Source organism: Lepisosteus oculatus, chromosome 12, assembly GCF_040954835.1.
Source record: "Lepisosteus oculatus isolate fLepOcu1 chromosome 12, fLepOcu1.hap2, whole genome shotgun sequence".
Classification (NCBI taxonomy): Eukaryota; Metazoa; Chordata; class Actinopteri; order Semionotiformes; family Lepisosteidae; genus Lepisosteus; species Lepisosteus oculatus.
In genome coordinates this window covers 17,623,837-17,643,363 of record NC_090707.1, presented here as the reverse complement: position 1 = coordinate 17,643,363, position 19,527 = coordinate 17,623,837, and the positions used below count along the sequence as shown (strand labels likewise).

At 37.5% G+C, this 19,527-nt stretch overlaps 1 protein-coding gene across 3 annotated transcripts; it reads left to right on the top strand.

Moving 5' to 3' along the window:
• The first annotated feature begins 1,656 nt into the window (after nucleotides 1-1,656).
• Nucleotides 1,657-17,654, top strand: nfe2l2a (nfe2 like bZIP transcription factor 2a). 3 transcript variants are annotated; one of them, XM_015359041.2, is made up of 5 exons: nucleotides 1,657-1,882; nucleotides 13,766-14,032; nucleotides 14,420-14,515; nucleotides 14,689-14,871; nucleotides 15,953-17,654. In XM_015359041.2, the coding sequence occupies exons 1-5, from the start codon at nucleotides 1,844-1,846 to the stop codon at nucleotides 17,198-17,200; spliced, it is 1,833 nt and encodes a 610-aa protein (XP_015214527.1). In that variant the 5' UTR covers nucleotides 1,657-1,843; the 3' UTR covers nucleotides 17,201-17,654. The 3 variants fall into 3 exon arrangements, with proteins under 3 accessions (XP_015214527.1, XP_006636636.1, XP_015214528.1); XM_006636573.3 differs by having other exon boundaries at nucleotides 1,658-1,882; nucleotides 15,950-17,654; XM_015359042.2 differs by lacking the exon at nucleotides 1,657-1,882 and adding an exon at nucleotides 13,226-13,353 and having other exon boundaries at nucleotides 15,950-17,654.
• Nucleotides 17,655-19,527: the final 1,873 nt, after the last annotated feature.

Genomic DNA, 19,527 nt, shown 5'->3' with positions numbered 1-19,527 from the left:
TCTCGTCTGCAATTTCAAACTGATAATGATCTAAAACGGGCTATGTGATTAATTCCGAAAACGTGCTAAAGCTAACGTAACACTGTTTACAGCCTATCTTAGAAACTGTACAAAGCAACATATATTTTCAATAATAGAAAATGTTCTGTTCAAGAGAAACATAATTACAATAGAATTTACAGTAGAAATCTATGTTATTTTCTTGATACACCTAAAAATATTGTAACACAACAGGGTTCAGGTGGGCACCCTCGTCTGCTGCCCGACGGTGCGGGGCCGACCTGTGTAGGCAGCAGGCAAGGGCGCCCGCCTGAACCCCGAAGCACCTTCTCCATCGAGTGTGTCTTCTGACCTCTCGACTTGATGTTTAATAGTCTAAGAAGTCTAAGAAAAGCCGGTAGACATGCACTGCCTTTGAAAGATTAAAATGCCCCGCTAGCCATCTGATGTAGCAGTTACAGTACTTCCAACGTGTTCTCCAGTCTTTGGAGGAAATGCACTCTTAAAAGTCAGTGAAGACACAAATAATTCCAAGATTATTGTCTTTACAATTTGCATCAATTCCGAACCTTACACGCTTCCTATTTTAATAACTATAATGTTTGCTTGTAAAGTGTTAAAACTGCTCGCAATTCTGGTCTTTATATTGTTATTAGAACATCATTCTCATACCTTTCTGCAGCTGCTCCAGTTTTTAACAACTGTTAGTGATTACTAATATATTTGAAGAGCTTTGAAGCAGATACCATCCATGTCTGATGATTTTACTTTTTTGGCTAACACCTGAGTTTCTTTTATTCAAATCTGCATTTTGCTTAAAAACCTCTGGCTTTTATGAATGGGTATATTGGTGACATCTTCATCGGTAAAGGCATAAGTACTATTTATTCCCCGCATATTACTATTACTGCCTACCATGTATTTAAATGAACGTTATGTCCTGCTCAACGTTTAATTTCGTTTTGATAAAATATCAATGTTTGTTAATAGTAACAGATGAAATGTTTTTCATCTGATAATTCCAAGTAACCGTTTCATTAATGTCTTACCAGCGTCTAGAATTTATCAGGAACATGTTCTAAGAAATTAATTCACACTTCTGTGTGACCGAGGATTTAAGTACCGGGTTGCAGCAGAATAAAAGCCATATTCCTCGGTGTTAGTATGGACGTCACATGCTCCAGCACGTGACTCCCAAATAATTATTTTGGTAGCCTGATGTAAACTGTATAATCCAAAATACATCTAATTAGACATAATAACGATCTGGATACAGTGGCTATTTCATAATTTTGAAACAATATCACCGAAACGGGATTACAATACAGGAAAAAAATAAAAGAATAACCTACAGCATGTTATCTGATTTTTTTACATAAGTACAATACTGTAGCAAATTCAAGAAAACTTATTTCTCATAACCTCAGGTCTCGCATACTCTGACGGCTAATTTAAGACATATCTATGTTTGCGAGAGAACTGAGTTTTGTGAGAGGGTAAAAAAAATGTAAAGAGCAAAACGTGCCTCGCACAACTCTTAATATTTATAGCCCTTGTGAAGCGAAAGGCGAAATTGAAGGATTAGGGGGGACGATCCCTCCGCAGTTAGTCTGGACGTCCTTGACTGGCTGCTGCCGCAGCTTGTGGGCTGGGCTTTCGGGATCTGCTGGGGTTTCCGTGTGCTTTCGTATGACTTGAAGCATTTTCTAACACAGAAGAGATACATGCCTTACGATCTAGTGTGTTTGATAGTTGTCATTTCATATAGTGGCGAGGGGACACACTGACACTTAGGATATTGGGTGTGTTGTAAGGGAGGAAAGGATTACAACTCGCTACCGTGATGGAGATCGAGCTGCCAAAATTGCATCAGAGTCAACAGGTAAGTTGCTACAGTACGTTGCTGTTATCATCATCATGGTCCGTCAGAATAGCCCTGCCTGGAAATCTTATATAAACTACAGCACAGGCTTACCGGGAAGTAACTGTTTTAATATCTATCATTCATTCTTCTTCAGTTCATTGGTTGAGAACTTAATGTAATACAATAAATCTCTTAAACTGTATTTGATGAAGCGTACATGTATATATTTTATGTTTTTCAAACATATAACTAAAACAACGCAATTATCTTATAAGGTCATATGAATTGTTTACTATTTGGCTAATACGCAAGTGACGCAACAGGAAATTTACGGAATTCCATAGTTATGGAATAATATGTTGTTCTAGAACTGTACTCTGTAATAAGTGTAAATTAATTACTGTTTGCACTGAATTGTTGGCGTTCAGAAGAGCTCTGTATCAGATTCTGCGCCACTCACGCTTTCATATAAAATTCTGCGAAGTCATTGAAGTCCGTCCACTGGGTCCAAAGCCCTCGCTCCTTGTGTGAGGAATTATGACAGTTTTTCAAAGAAATCAGAGACGCGTGGAAACAAATCATCTTTGTATAAGCCTAAACGCCATAAAGTTTAGACAAAACTTCACTCATCACTTTCTCTCCCACTACAGTCAGGTTTGTCGGAAGTCAAGTTCCCCCTTGACACCATCTAGTCCCCCCATAGCGTGTGATCGCTCTAAAAGATGGTATCACAGGCTAGGCTTTGCTCTGTGCAGCTGATTGCACAATCGCAAGCAGCCCTTACCAGGAATTTATTGTTTGCTTTACCATGATGTATTCTGCACCATAAAGAGCTTAATCTTATCTCAGCAAATAATAACTGGCCCGCCTATGAGAAGATTTGTTGACAGCTATGGTTAAAATTGGCAGAATGTCTGAGCCCAGCCGGTTTAATTGTGAAATCCCCCTTTAGAGAACGGAAGCGTTGAAACGGGCGTGACAGCAAGGGGATAATGTTCCTTTTTAAAAGAGCTCAACTTGACACTCGCGTTGGAGTGAAAAGTTGCCCGCGCAGGAACCCAATGGAAAAGAAGTAGCTCAAGAATAACAGGTTTCTTAGTCTGGTGGCATTTGAGTTTGCCTTCAGACAACCTTTATTCACACTAGGTTTATCTGTGCCAATGAACCTTGCCTCAGTGGTTGCCATGGTACGTCTGCATGTGCACAGTTGACTGGTTTAAAGCCTGTTCTTGCCTTGGTGTTGGTGTGGGCCTGACCACACCAGTTTTCCTTAACACCTTACGTAGCCTCTCTCTATGGAGTTCATGCTCCCCTTGGGCTCTTCATTTTGCTTTTCCACAAGCCAGAAGTTCAGGGAAGGTTACATACTCCACGTGCAGCCTCTTACGCTGGGATTTCATTGGTTACGTCTAAAAAATATTTAGTAGTTTGTCCATTATCTTTACGCCAAATCAGTAATGTGAATTTGAGTGGCTACACTTCAGTGGTGGATAGAGTGGATCTCCTCCTTTATATTAAATCCTGTGGAATTTCTGGTGTTGTAAACAGGTGGCGTAACTCTTAATAAAGTTTGCTAAGTGGAATGCTTGATTAATTTATGGTTTATTTTGGGAACACAGAATGCAAAGAGGCCTAAAGTTTTGAATTCAAACTGTGTTGAAAAATTTTATTAATGCAGTTTTTGTGAATTATTGTATGTTAATGTAGTAAATAAACTGTATTTCTATAATACTGTAACGCATACGGCTGACATTAGAGGTTGCGTGAGCTAGCTTACCAGCGTGGTGACGTCACCGCCCTTCCCTGTGAATAGCAGGGACTGCAGCCATTGGGCTGATGGGAGATTTTCCTTTAGCTCAGCTGGCTGGGTCCCTGTTGAGTGACGCCGGAGGCCCGGGTTCGAGTCCCCAGCGGTGGGAGGGTGACCCTAGGCGGCAGCGGCGAGGGCGCATACCCATGTGAACCCCAGAGCGCTACAATACGATGCTTGAAAGCATAAACTGTACATTCACGTGTGCCACAAAATCCATTTCAAGATATTTCACCCAAAATGTGGAGTACTTGGCTTATTTCTGCATCTTGAGGTTTTTGCAGAACTTAAAGAATGAGAAGGGAGGTTCCACAATGTATAAAACTTCAAGCTGCTGCAGCATCTGTTCAGTTAATGAACCTGTAATTGTGCCTTCATTTTCAAGATGTCGGCCTTCATTCAGGCAGCAGTTGTTTGTCTTTGAGGATGCTGGCTGTCTGACATCATTCTCAGCTACTGGGAAAACCACAATGCAAGCACTTCCATCGCGTCAACGTTTGGAGACAGGTGCTTTTGTAAGAGCTTTGGTGTGATGGTTATTGAGTACACTGCAAGCCCAATTTGTAAAAAAAAAACAATTCCAGACAGTTTCAGGAGCATGCAGTATTGTAACAAGCTGTAGTCTTGGAACACAACTGTGTAGCATGTACAGTAGTCTTATTATAGAATTAAAAACAAGAGTTTCTGCTCCTACAATATTTTGCTTAATAATTACTTTCTGTCATATAGTTCAATTAAGTAATTGAACTTAATTGAGTAATATAAAAAAGACATGCTTTAATGCTACTTCACATATACTGTAAGTCAGAGCCTTTTTGTATAATACAGGCCAAAGTTGAGTGACTGTACAAAGTTATTTGTTGCTTGTAAGTTCTATACAGCTACTACTGTATGTGTGTCTGTTTGACAAAAGAGTTGTTGCTGTGGTATTTAAACTCCTTGAAAATTTAAACAGTCATACTCATTACCATAAGGGAATGGTTATGATTTACTGTATGTGCCATTGAAACATTGACAGTGTTTGTGTTTATCTGTGATTTCTGTACAAAAGGTCAATAGAACAGGTGAGAAAAGAAGTAGTATATTTTTGTTGGGCCAGAAATAAATGTGATTTGTGTGAATGTAATTTTAGCAATGATATTCAGAGAATATCAGTAAGGATTTTATTTCCTATTTTAATTTACAGTGTTTTGAAAAACCCATTAATGTTCATTTACAAAGATTAAACATAAACATAGATAACCAGGCAGATTGTTTCTTTATCAGATAATTAAAGTTAATTCCCCAAACACTAAAAAATAAAAGAAACAAAATGTGGAAAGTTTACATTTAAGGAGTGCTCTTACATCATCTACAGTAGACTGAGCACTGCTCTAATGACCTCTAGAGTGTGCGATGGGGGGACTTCAAGGAGGCTCCCTTAAAAAAATACAGTTGAGAGTACAATATTCATTTTTAATATACAGAAGCCTAACTATTAAACTTTTTAGTTAATCAAAAATTAGAATCATGATTACATTGAAGTACATATAGATGACATTCCTTGAGTGTTGATATCTGTTAGCCTTTAGGTGAATTTTGAACAGAAATTACAGCCCTGTTTTAAAATAAAATTTGCCTCTGCATGTTCAGAGTAAAACTGACCATATGACCATACAGTTCTGAGTGCGTTAATTTGTGGATAAATGTCACTTTTGATAACACATGAATTTCAGATTTTTTAGAACATTATCTTCACAGTCTAAACATTGCAGTCTTGTAGAGCTCAGCTGAATATTGCTATAATTATGTTTTCTTTAGAACTCAAATCATGTTCATATCTTGTATTCTTAGAAAATCTTAAAAGCTCTAAATTTTATAGAGAAAAGTATTAAGTAACAAATATTAAATATGGATTTTCGCCAAGATTATTGGATACTATTAGATGTACAAATATTTAATTTAATAAATTTCCACTAAAACATCCAATATTTGCTTTCCAAATCTCATTGTAGTGTACCAGTTATAAAACTTGTCCGTGTGGATTTTATTACTACTACTTATGCAATTTTTTTTTCTTTTAACTTTTCCGCATACACCCCAAAGTATATGTAATGCCAAAAATCTTTTTTATAATGAAAGTCTTTTATAACATCTGAGATAACTGTGACAAAAAGAGCTCAGTGAAATGTTTCATCAACGTTTGGCACACGGCCTTTATCAAGAATGATTTCACAAACATGGAAGACATTTAAAAGGTGAATCAAAGACAATTATTCAACCTCTTGAATGGTCAGTATCTATTCTAAAAATATGCTTAACACTTTAGACTCTTGTTGCATTACAGTTTTAATCACATTGAAGCTAAAAACATTGAAGAATGAGGCAGAGCCTGTCCTGGCAAGCTTTGCGCTCAGGGTAGGATACACCCTGAACGGAACGGGACGCTTGTACATTGCAGGGCACACACAGACACAAACAGACGCACACCTGGGCCAGTTTTCCCAGAAGCCTGTTAACCTACCAGTATGTGTTTGGACTGTGGGAGGAATCCAGAGCACCTGGAGGAAACCCACATGAATACGGGGAGAACATACAGACTCCACCCAGACAGTGCCTCAGGAATTAATCCCAAGGCCCCAGCACTGTGAGGTAGCAATGCTAGCCACTACACCACCTTGCCGTCTGAGACTAGTATGCATTCAGACATTTTCAGTAATCTTTCCATTCATAGAGGACTGCAGTGAGACAGAACATAACTTGTTAACCTAGACGACAGCATGTCTTACGGATACCTGACTATATTTTGTAGAATAACAAAGAGCAGTTTAGACGAGTATCATGTGGGATGCTGGTATACACAGAGCAAAAACGGTTGAACCCAAAATGTCCATTTCCATTATGTTCTGCACTTAATTACAAACATTAATGGCATCAGTTATCTTGTTGAACATCAGAAGAATGGGTATGCCCACTTGCTCTAAGATCAAGAGCTGAACAAAATCAGCAAAAAATAGAAAGAGGCTCTTAGATCAAAGATCGTACTCCAGATACAGTGGGACTGCCTGATGGATTTTGGAAAGATTTCTGAAATAAATTAATGAAGTTTTGTACAGACGTTCAAAGGGAAGGTTAGATTATAATTTTGCCTACTTGGCCTACTGCTCTCCTACATACATATCATATGTATCTTGCTTCTTGAACCTCCTTTGAACATCTGTCTTGCTCCAACCACCCTATCTACACCCTTACAGCAGCTCCGTAGCTCATTCCTCATGAAAGTGAGGGAGATTTTGATTAGGCTCATCCTTATGGTTAGGCTGCCATTCCCTCAGCTGAGCCAACTACACCAAACAACCTCTAATATATTTAGTCTCTATATTGCATTTATTAGGATCTGGTTACTGAGTAGCTGTTCTTGGATGTTTTGTATTAGAAATTCAAAGTTTGTGACTCAGAGCAGTTTTAAACCTTTCAATGTTCTTTTCCAAACTGGGGTTAAAGCCTATTTTCTTCATAAAAGTGTCTGTAGATCTTATTTTTATATATAACTGTATCTGTAACACTGATTGGACCCATTTTATCAGCCTAACTATTCATATGTTCACAATAATGAATCCAAAGTAGAACAACCAGGTATATTTCTGGATTTAGAGGAATGTCACACTCTAACAGACTAAAATAACTGAATCTAGGAAGATAGAAGACTATGACGGGATCTGATTCTAGTATTCAAAAGCATTCTTCAGAGTCAACAGTAAAACATTAACCAGATGACACAATTGGAAACTACAAGGAAGTGCATTTAATATTGAGAACAAGAGGAACCTTTTCAAAAAATGTAGGTGTCTGGAACAAGCTATGCAGCCTTGTTGAAGCTGATACCTTTGCTTCTTTCAAGATGGATGAGGGCCTTGGTTTAATGAACTGCTAGAGACCAGACAACTTAAATGGACTGAATGGGTGGCTCTGTAACCTTTATATTTTAATGCTGTGTTAATTTTTAAATTGTTAATGAACTTCAGAATTTAAGATACTTGTGAGGAGACATGGCAGCCTTTACCGATTGTAATGATTGCTGTCCCCTTGTCTGCTCCCCATCCACACAGATGTTTTGCATTTTTTTTACCTTCTAGCCTGCCTACAGAATCTGTTATTCCTCATGCTTGTGAACACTCACAGTCTTGACTCACATCTGTCCACCATCAGTGATCACATAGTTACTGAGAGTGCTGTTTGGAGACAAACTGGCTGCCTCAAAAACATCTTGGGCACAGCTGGATAGTTTATATCCAGGGCAACATCTTCTGCATTGCTTTGATACAAATATTTTATTTATTTCAGATAACAGTGGGGCATACTTTGTTTCGGAAGGTTCACAGGAGCGACTGTGGTGCAGCAAAAACAGTGCTCTTGTGTAATCAAAGCCATCCTTTAACAATCCTCTAGATAAGCTTGAAAAGTTTTTTTTATTGATTATGGTGACATTCGTGCAGTGGGAAACTCACCCAAGCAGCCAATATGAACCACAATTCTCATTTTACTCTCCTACATTTGGTCTTTCATAACTGTTTCCACTGTACAAGCAAGCTTCACGGCACCACAGTTCTGTTGGAGAAATTACAGAAATATATTGTACTCAGTATGCATAGTATTCTGCACAGCAGGGCAGTGAACTGCATCTACTGTAATCTTTTTCTGTCGTGTTTTTAGAGACTGTAGTGCACCAATAAAGGGTTAAAATAACCTGATAAGTTTCAGTTGCATCACGGCACTCCAGGCACATTGTGTACCAGAGTACACACCCATTTGTGAAAAACAAATTGAATGTGGGAGTCATAAGAAAATATGTCAGAAGTCCTGTTTAGCCAGAGAACCTTTTTTTCCTTCCTGAACTTTGATGCCTTTATTCTGTTTTATCCTTTTTATTAAATAACTTCTACTTAGAATGTTGTATTGTGCAGCATATTAGCTTTCCTGAGGCCTCTTTCCAGAGATACTTTGTTGTAATCACCATGGTGAGGCAATGAGCTGTGTCTAGTTTTTTGCTATTGTACTGTTTGTAGTGCATTAATGATCGATTATCTGACATGAGTGTTCATAAATACTTGTGTATTTAAAGAATTGTTAAAACTCTCATTTTAAATTCTATCCAAATGATAAGTTATCTGGCATAAATGAAATTACATAAATAAGTTAAAAAGCATAACCTGTTTTCTCTCAGAAAGCTATATTGAGCTGTATGGTGAAAAATTGCTAGACGAAAGGATGCAAAGCATGTTTTGTGTCAACAGAGACCTGCCGGTTTTTTACTGTTGAGGTCATGTGCTTGAAAATGGCTGGCTGAGCCAGCTATAATAGTTGTACAAGAACTAGTAATTTATGCCAATTTGAAACAAGAAAATACTTGAAGGCCCAGCAGTGTATTATTGCGGTGTCCATGATTCACAGTGATGTAATATTGTGTGTTTTGTGAGTTCCTATTTTATAAAGTGCTGCAAGAATGAAAAGCAAAATTTGAAATATATCTACTTATTTGAGAACTTGTGCTTTCACTTTAAAGCTCTTATCATAAGCCAGGAGCCTGTAGCAAGCGGACATGATAAGCCAAGAGTTTAACTTTGACCTTCATGCATATTACAAAGACAAGTTAAGAATATCTGATGTTGTGATAAAAGGCAGCACTGCAGCAATACTTCCATTGCACGTTTTATACGCAGTTTTGTAAAAAAAGTTTGTCCCTTGATTTATTTATGTACGTTTACATCTGTCATAGTTCAAGAGTTAGGGCTGTGAAAGAAAAAAAGCAACAAAACTCTCCGCTTTTACAGAGGTCCAAAACAATCATCTACTGAAACTTTATAATAATTTTCAGATTTCTATGGTTTATTAATTTCTATTTACTATGATAATATTTACCATATAATATCTTCAGTATTTAAGGTAAATACAATATTTAAGCAAGGATAGTTATTGAATGTAGTATTATATATTCTGCTAGGTATTATTTCAATATGATTTCAAATTTTCAATATGATATTGATATTAAAATATTTAAAGCTAATTTAAGTTAAGTTATTATTAGCGGTAGTAGTAGTGGTATCGGTGGTATTATGACTAATATTTTACTTTTTTTAAAAATGAAAATTTCCACTTAAAATATGATCTTCATTATGGATATTGACAACAGATCAGACACACCAACATGTTGACGCCTCAGGCATGGTCGTTTTTGCATGACACCACTTGACTGTCGAACCTGAATTTAAGTGGTCTAGGTTTTGAACAAATATCTTGTTGTAACAATGGGGCTAACAGTCTGACTCTTGTTGCGAGTGATTTTTATGTCCATTTGTTTGAATAGGACCTTGTTTGGTGTTGCACATAAGAGACAATAATTAATAATTTACACAATATTACTGTATATTGTGCTTTTGATCCCACAGGATCTACTTTCCGTATCCCCATCTCCATTCTCTTACTTCCAAAGCCCATTAATTCTCCACACTTGCTCCTCAGTGGAATGAACTCCCCACAGAAATCAGAACTGCTCCATTCCTGACCACCTTTAGCACCTGCTCATTGTCAGACAGCACCTGTGATTGCTCAGCTCTCAATTACAGTCTTGAGTCACTCCTGTAGCGTTTTGTGTTAATGCGCTTAACTTTGAAGATGGCAAAGTGATTTGCTTTTATTCAGAATAAACACAGATTGCTTCTTTTTTACTGCTTAGCATCCACATTTTCTGTGTGCTGTTTTAAAAATATCAATTCCTTAAATTTATTTAGCACATTTCATCCAAAGGATCTCAAAGTGCTCATCTTATAGGAGAGGACACAGCATCTACCGCTTAGTACAAGCATACACCTGAACTTTTCAAAGCCCCTATCCTGTGCTTCACAGCAGTTCAGGAACAACATTAAGAGAGTGTTTGACCAGTTTGGTAAAAAGAGAACTTTATCAAGGCCAGAGTGGAATATAACCAGGATATAAGGGTTAACCCCTACTTTTTTTCTACTGAAATGTATGTGCTTTCTCAGCTCAGCTCCAGACAAAGACAGAACTGGTATTTGAATTATTTGAATTAGTAATAAAGAAGTGGCAATATTTAGCGAGACCAATATTGTTTTTGGACTGATTTAGTTTATAGAGCAAGTACTGTTGTTTAAAATTGCCTTCGCCTATGTTTACTGCTATTGAAAACTCATAACTAATTAATTGTTCTAATAACTTTGTTTTCATAAAGTGCTGTCCCTTATAATTCAAAACAGTGCCTCTGTAATGCAAAGAAGATGTTTGGTCTGTTAGTTTTGTGGCTTTCCATATAACATGGTAGCATATTTGGTGTTATTTCGTTTCAAACTGTCAAGCTAATGAATGAAAGCGTTTGGTTTGCCCATTACTATCGGTTTTTGGATTGGTTCTGTAAAATTTGGTTCTATATTTGGGTTTTTTAGCATTGTACAGATTTGCTACAGTATGCACTCACTGGCCAAAATATTTGGAACCCCCTATTATAATTACTTTCTAATTGATTTTTAATTTGTGATTGGATTAACTAGGATTATAACTTGATTTTAATACCCTTGAATAACCTTGACAGAACAATCTTTACATCCTAATTCTGTTGAAAACTGATACAACTGGTTTATTTTAATTGAAATTCACAGTGAAGTATTTCCTGTTTCTCTTCCTGTAAATTAATTCAACAGTTGCAGATTATTCTAGTATCATGAAAATGACAGTTTAGCTTGATGGTGACAGTTGTCTTAAGTGCTGTTTCATTTCTAAAATTGTCAAAGCCCTTCAGTGCTGAAGTTCTGGGAAGCTGAACAGTTGTCTTTCTGCTATACTCTGTTTCTCATCAAAAGAATGAATGTCTACTTCGTTTGTTGCCTCTTTAAAAAAAGGCTTTCTCTGAGACCATTTCCAGTCAAGTGATGCAAGACATTCAATTGAGGAAGTAAAAAATTATTGTTTTTCCCAGATGGGAAAAAAATCACATGTCTGGCAACTTTCTTGTGATTCAGTGTGTGGGTTTTTGTAACCTTTCAGGGCTCTTGTAACTTCTAAGAGCAACAAAGCTCTTAGCATGTTTGTTGAAAAGCCTATGGGGTTCATGATGGTCTGTCTACAGGCTTTTGGTAATCAAATGTGTCTGAATCTTTCTGTCATATGATATTTTAAATTTCTACAGTAAACCCCAAGCTGATTGATATAGGAAGTATTTTGCAGGTGTTATCACAAATCAGTTACCCTTTTCATACTGTACTAATAACTGGAGATTTGTACATAGAGTAATTTTACAATAAAGCTGGGTTAATGCCTTATGAGACATAGGCTATGCATTTATTTTAAATCCCCCCTTAAGTTAATTGGTAAGGCACAAACACAGTCTAACCTACCTGCATGATCTGCTTGGCAGTAGGGCGACTGGTCCTTGGTATCTTAAAAAATAGGTTTTTGAATGAAAGTTGCTATATGCATGCAGCAGTTATTTATTTAATCTCACAGGAGATTAACATATCTGAACTGCCGTTTAGAACAATTCAGACGTTTTTTCTCTTCTAAATATTTTTATATATTTTTGGTCAGAATCCTTTGCAATTATTGCTTTATTAATCAGAGAATCCCACCTTTTTGTTTTGATTTTACAGCTCATATTTGACCTTTACACTTTGATATGCTCTTTTGACACCCAGAATCAAAATTTGTTTAAAATGATCTGTTATCTTTGTATTTGCTTTCTAAAATAGTTTTTACTTGTGATTTAAAAATAATGCCTTGCACAAATAATGAATGACCAACCCAGAACAGTTTTATGCAGTATATTTCTAAAGCTGGGGTCTCTAATCCTAATTCTGGAAATGAAAGCTGGAGACCTCTGCTTGTTGTGCAAGTTACATATGTGTACATAATAATTTTATATGTCTTACATGTTTATGAATTTGCCACATTTTTCGCTGACCTCTCTTTGTGAGATTTTTTACATGTTTATTTAATCCTCTTTATTCCTATATACAACATGATGAAACTTCAAATACAGAATATTACTGTAAAACATAGATGATTTTCTAAAAACCTCTTGGTTACCCGTAACTATTTGGTTATCATTGTCCCCTTCCTGACGTTAATCTGTTGCTGTTGTGAATCTGATGCCTAGAGCTCCTTTAAATTAAAATATTCGAATGGGGGTCAGTTTATAGAAAAATACTTAGCCTAGCATCCAAGTGGAAGCCGTTCTGATATTTAATGAATTCAGTTATAAGTTGTAGATAATAATCATCTAAGAACAGAAGGCAAAAATTAAATAGTAACAATAGACAACAACAAACAGTAAAACAGGGAAATGGAAAGTCACAGATAGCTACAGTAAATAATTTTCTATTATGTACATTGCAGGTTATGCTTGCAAAAGCAGAGTTTGGTTAAACAGTGCTGGTTTGTGTTCCTACCTGAAAAGAACATTCCTTCCTGGGCTGTCTTATGGTTGGCCATGCCCCTGCTGCCGTGTGATTGGAGTGAAATTCGAGCCTTGCAAACGATTACCCTCCAGCTCTGGGTACCTCAGGGTTTCAGGCAGCAGCTTATTCATGGGAATGATTGGTCCCTTAAACCGACACATTTTGTTATTGCCTGCCTAAAGGATATGCACCACAATCCTGAAGGAGGAACAGGTTAATTACAAAATGCTGCTTTTGTAAGTATTCTAATCTTTTAAATGTACTTAAACCACAACTTTTCATGGTTATTGATACAAAAGGAAGTAGGTTTCAAATTTTTCCTGTGTTTCCTGGTAATCCTAAGCGGTATGTGGTTTTTTTGTTTCTTTTTTTTTAACGGCTAGACTTTTGTCTCATATAAATGTTTGGCTTCTGTGAGCTATGACTGGAGCTTCCGGCATAAGGAAAAAGGAGAAATGCATCTATTATTCATTGTGCTTCTCCATTACAGTCACCTCATAGTAACGTTGCAGGGTTGTGAAGTCAAAGCACGGCCAACTAGTAGGAAGAGGTATCGCTGTGTTTCTGTGGCGTAGCACGTTCATGCTGTACTCATGAACGTGCTACGCTCAACCACAGTTTTCTTTTCCAACCTGTTTTCTCTTGCAGGATATGGACCTGATTGACATCCTCTGGAGGCAGGACATCGACCTGGGCGCAGGCCGGGAAGTTTTCGATTACAGCCACCGACAGAAGGAGCACGAGCTCGAGAAACGGAGAAAGCTTGAAGAGGAGAAGCAAGAGCAGCTCTTGAAGGAGCAGGAGAAAGCCCTGCTCTCTCAGCTGCAACTGGATGAAGAGACAGGAGAGTTTGTTCCCCGGCCACCACAGAGCACTCAACCTGAAACTACAACAGCACCCACAGAGGCCCCACAGGTACCCAGCTGTCACTGCTGCCAGCATAGAAAGACTCATCCCATTGCATGCTGGAGTTAATTTGGATGGTAACTAGGTAACTGAATTACCCACTGTAATTAGGATAAAACAGGTGGCTGAGCAGTCCACATGGACTGTTTTAATGCCTTTGAAGCCTGGGTAAAAAAACCTTTGTATTAGCTGTATGAAAGCCGGACAAAGCCTTTTTTATTGTTGTTCATATAATTATGGGTAAAGAAAACCTTACCATGTAAACTAAAATTCAGTACCCTATCCTTTTTTTTCCCAGAATGTTCCAGAACAAAGTAAATGTGCAAATATAAATATATGGTGCAGTTCTTGTACAGAAAGAAGACCGCGTACTGACTTTTTCAATCTCATTTGCAGAATGTCCTTTTCTCAGAAGAAGAAGGAGAGTCGTTGTCATTTGACGAATGTATGCAGTTGCTTGCAGAGACATTCCCTTTGGTAGAAGACATTCAGGTAAAAGGACACCTTTTATAATTAAGAGCACCTCTGCTTTTCACTCGGCACCATATCAAAACTCAGTTATAACTACATTCTTTTTATTTCCGAAGGTGCGGTCAATTCCTTGCCTTAAGTGTGCCTTTTCTTGTATTTTTGTAGATTAATACTGTGTACTCCTCCCGTTTCAGCCTTCAACACCGTCACTGGATTCTGCGGTCACACTTGGGGCAGGGAGCAGCCAGGTCTTAATGGCACCCCACCAGCCACAGCAAGTTCATCCTTCTCTACTCACCTCCTCACTGCCTGAACAGAAAACTGTTCAAGACTTGGAGCAGGCTTGGCAGGAGTTACTTTCCATCCCAGAGCTGCAGGTAACTACAATAGACAAATTCATACTCTGCAATAGGAAGAGATTGTAAAAGTAACAAACACCCAAAGAATTCTGCTGTGGAATAAGCCAGCTATTCAGAAGACAAGCACACCTTTGTTCTATAGATATTAAAAGGACATGCAGGCAGCAGATGCACATCGGTAATTCTTCTGCGATCAAATTACCACAGTTCAGGCTTTTAAAATATAAAGAAGGATACTTAAGATCCCTTGATGCAAAGCTGGGATGTAAAGGGTCATATATCCTCTCAAAAGAATTTTCTTTTAAGTGCAGAACAAACATTGAGAGTTCTCTCTGATGCAGTATCTCTAGAGAAGACTGTGAAGCATTAAACCTAAATAAAGAAATTCTCTTATTTGAGTAATTCTTAAAAATCGCCGATTACCACATTTTGATTAAATTGTATTTTTGTTGCCTTTTACACCATTTTGTTTGGCTTTATTGCATAAAAAATACAAAACCTAGCATTGTACTGTGGAAATTCCCAGTTTGATTGGGGTTCCTACTCTGGTAATCACCTGTATGTTCTCAAATGACACAAACTATAAAAGTATTTCATTTCCTTTTTTTTTCTGTGGAGAGAGCCATCTCTATAATACTGAACCGGTGATCTCTGTAAACAAGTCACCTTGATTTTTAAAAATTTTATTTCTACTGTTAAAGCTGTTTTGTAAATTGATATGGCATTTGGAAATACCTTTTCCAAATATAAAATTTCCTTTTTGACAAATATCATTTGTCTCCTAAAAATCACTTTAAATTGGAATGTTAAAGAAAAATGAATAGGACAAGCATAGGCAAGAAATGAATTTTGCAATTCTGTTTAAGGAATGGAAGATACTATTTAAGAAGCAATAAACTGTATTTTAAAAAAAATCTTAGGTGAAAAAAATATTCTGTGCTGATCTGTTTTTAATGAGATGTTCACAAAATGTTTCCGGCGTATTCCCAACTAAATTCCGATCAGCAGTATTGCTTACTTCCTAACACAGTTATGTTAATTTGTTGATAGGGGCATAAAACAAGTGAACATACTCTTTTTCTTTCTTTTTATCTAGCAGTGCCTTAGTATGCCACTCGAAGACATGACTGATTTGACAGGCTACACAACCACAAACAAGCCTCCAGAGCTACAGAATGCAAATTACAACTACTACATGTCCAACCCTGATGAAGTTGGAGCAAACACACCAGATACTCTGTGCCCTTCGGGATTTCTCAACACATTTGAAAACTGCTATACCAATCTTGTTCCCCCGGAGAACCTCAACCAGATGACACTGAATGTCTCAGATCTAGGCGCAGCCTTCAACACTGATAACTTCTGTGATGTGTTCTATCCTGACCTTCAACTCAACTCAAAAGCACATGGTAACATTCCGCCAGCAAGCACTGGAAACAGCCCACAGGCTGAAGTTCAGAGTGGGCCACCACCAAAACCAATGGACATCACCGAGTTTACACCGGGGGATGGTTTTGAGAACAGCAAGCCTCAGAAACTGACAGAATTTCATGATTCTGACTCTGGGCTGTCAATGGATTCAAGTCCTAATGCGGCCTCACCACAGAAGTCCTCTATTTATGGTGACACATCCTTTGGGTATAGTGATTCTGACCTTGAAGAGATGGACAGCGATTCTGGGAGTTCCCCATCCGAGCACACAGAGATGTTCCCGATGTCATATCACATGGACGGCTATCAAGTACCACCTTCTACTCCTCCACAGGCAGGTGAGTCACTCAGCCTCACATCGAAATTACAGAAGAAGGAGCTGCCAGCAAGCCCTGGGCATAGCAAGCCTCCGTTTACCAAAGACAAGCAAAAAAGCCGCGCAGAATCTCGTCTCTCACGAGATGAGCAGCGAGCGAAGGCACTTCAGATCCCTTTCTCCGTTGACAAGATCATTAACCTTCCTGTGGATGACTTCAACGAAATGATGTCCAAGCAGCAGCTCACTGAAGCACAGCTGGCTCTGATCCGGGACATACGCAGACGGGGCAAAAATAAGGTGGCGGCGCAGAACTGCCGCAAGCGCAAAATGGAAAACATCGTGGGACTGGAGTACAACCTCGACTCGCTGAAAGAGGAGAAAGAGCGGCTCCTGAAGGAGAAGGGGGAGCACGACAAGAACATCCGGCAGATGAAGCAGCAGCTGAACAGCCTCTACCTGGAGGTCTTCGGTATGCTTCGCGACGAGGATGGCAAGCCTTACTCGCCCAGCGAATATTCGCTGCAGCAGACATCTGATGGCAGCGTTTTCCTTGTTCCCCGTAGCAAAAAAACAGTTCTGAAGAAAGAAGTGAATTAGCGCTTCTCTGCATACATGGACATTATTTTTATACTGCAAAGTTGTGATATCTGTACCAATTATGCTCTAATAACACTATGCAAAAGAAAAAAAAAGTCCTTTTTAGCCATTAAATTGCTTTCAGACAATGTAACAGCAAAATTAACATATAGTATATGCATACTGTATATTAGTATGCTGATGTCTTAATTTTCCAAATCTACTTTTTCTTTTGTACTGCTGTTTTTTTTTAAATGTTTCCGTTCCTTGGTATGGTTTGTAAATACATTTCTATCTCATTTGCTATTGAACTATGAAATTTATAGCACATTTTAGTATGCTAATGATTTTGGTTTTGTTGCCAGTCATGGTATAACTTTAAAAGTCTTTTCTAAATGATTTCCAAATTAACTGTTCAACTGCAGTTTATTTCCTTTGTGCTTTATAAAAAAAATAAACTATTTACTGTAAATGGCTGCGTTGCACTTTACAAGTGTTTATCTCTTTGTTTTGTGTTGTCACAGGGCTGTTTTGTTGTCTTATCTCCTGGCATCAATGAATCAACAAAGATCTCCGGTACAAAAAATATAGATCGGGGTTAGGACTCCTAATGCTGGTCCATGTGAATCTCTAAATTAACTAGTTTTCATGCCAGTTGAGCTCTAAGCCACCATTGCAGTCATTTTAACTGATCTGCTTGCTTGTTAAAACAGAACTATTTTTTGCACTTAGTCCTCGGTTTAAAAAAATATTTGTGGTATTTTGGTTACCAACGGCTTCAGCATACAGAACGTAATACAGTCCTTCCAATATTTCACAACTTGATTAATTTGTAAAAAACATCGGTGAAAATGATAGCGTATCAATCACTCCCACGATGAGCATTTCATTACTTCTGCAGACATCCAACCAGTTACATGAATGAGGGCAGTTCAGAAACTCTAGTCAAGGGCCGATACCAATTTTATGTACCATTTGACCTTTTTAAATCTGCAAGAAAGTTTTAAAATACACCTCAAATGGCAAGTGAAATCCATTAGCCTGTGATTAAGAATTCAATGGAGCAAGGAACTGGAAAACACATCCTGGATTAGAAACCATCTAACCGTACATAAGGCAGAAGGTTGTGGTAAAATTCATAAACAATTATGATCCGAGTATAGTGCACACAAGGCTATAAACACACACTATGGAAATCTAGTGTACTCAGTAATGACTTGGGAACTTTATATCAACAAATATTCTAGTTTAGACAGAATGTACATGCCCGTTTGTTAGGCCATTTTGTGTGTCTGAAGGAAATGTTTGCAAATATAAATGCATTCATTTATTCAGACAAAATCCTGTTCAGCACATTTATATGATAAATGTAAGCACCACAGATGTTTGCAGAACTGAGGTAATAGCTGCTTTCATGCTGTTTGCCCTAAATAATCTAAAGAAACTAGAATATACAAATGCAAACTGGCAATTAATTATATATGAAATGTTAAATAATTTTTTTGTAAAGCCAGACAGATAAAAACAGGACATCGTTGAGATTACACACAGATTACACACATGTTCTTGGCACTTGCATAGCAACATTTCTCCAATGTCTTTATCACATGAACAGCAGCCTCTTTTCTGTTGTACTCTTCAGCATTCCCGTGGAATTAAGTAAAACAAATTGCTTGTTTCTTAAGTAAATGATTCTTCTTGCAACACCATCTCTTTTATACCAGTTCACACGTGTGACTTACAATCTTTAAAAAAACCTGTAGCCTTAGAGGTATTGAAAATCCATAACCTGGTTGATAAAATACAGTTCACCTGAGGCATTTATCAAATATACCAGCAATTTAAATAGAAATTGAGTTCCAGGTAATCCCTTTTTTATGTAAGAGTACAACTGAGTAGTACAATGTTTATTGTAAATTCACCTAATATGGAAAATTCAGTTACTAAATATAATGTGATAAATATTATTTTAAAACATTCTTTTATACTTCATTCTTTACTCTGTGAAGGATTATTAACTACATACCTAAAGTAGATTATTGGCAGGTTTTCTTCCAAAAGTGTGTTTAGACCGGGAATTGCTTAATTGTTAGGGAAAAGAGTACAGATATACAGATAAGAAAATGTTCAGTTTGGACAGACGTACTTTGTAATTAGCACCACAGGAATTTATACTGGGACCACTGTTCTTCCCAATTCATCATAATCACCTAGATTTTGGTAGATTTGGTAAAATAGTCAAGTGTGAGGAGGATTAGCACACCGCAGAAAAAGCAAATGAAACTCAAAACATTTTAGATGAAATTCACAACAGATAACATTTAATGTAAACAAGTGCAGAATGTTAT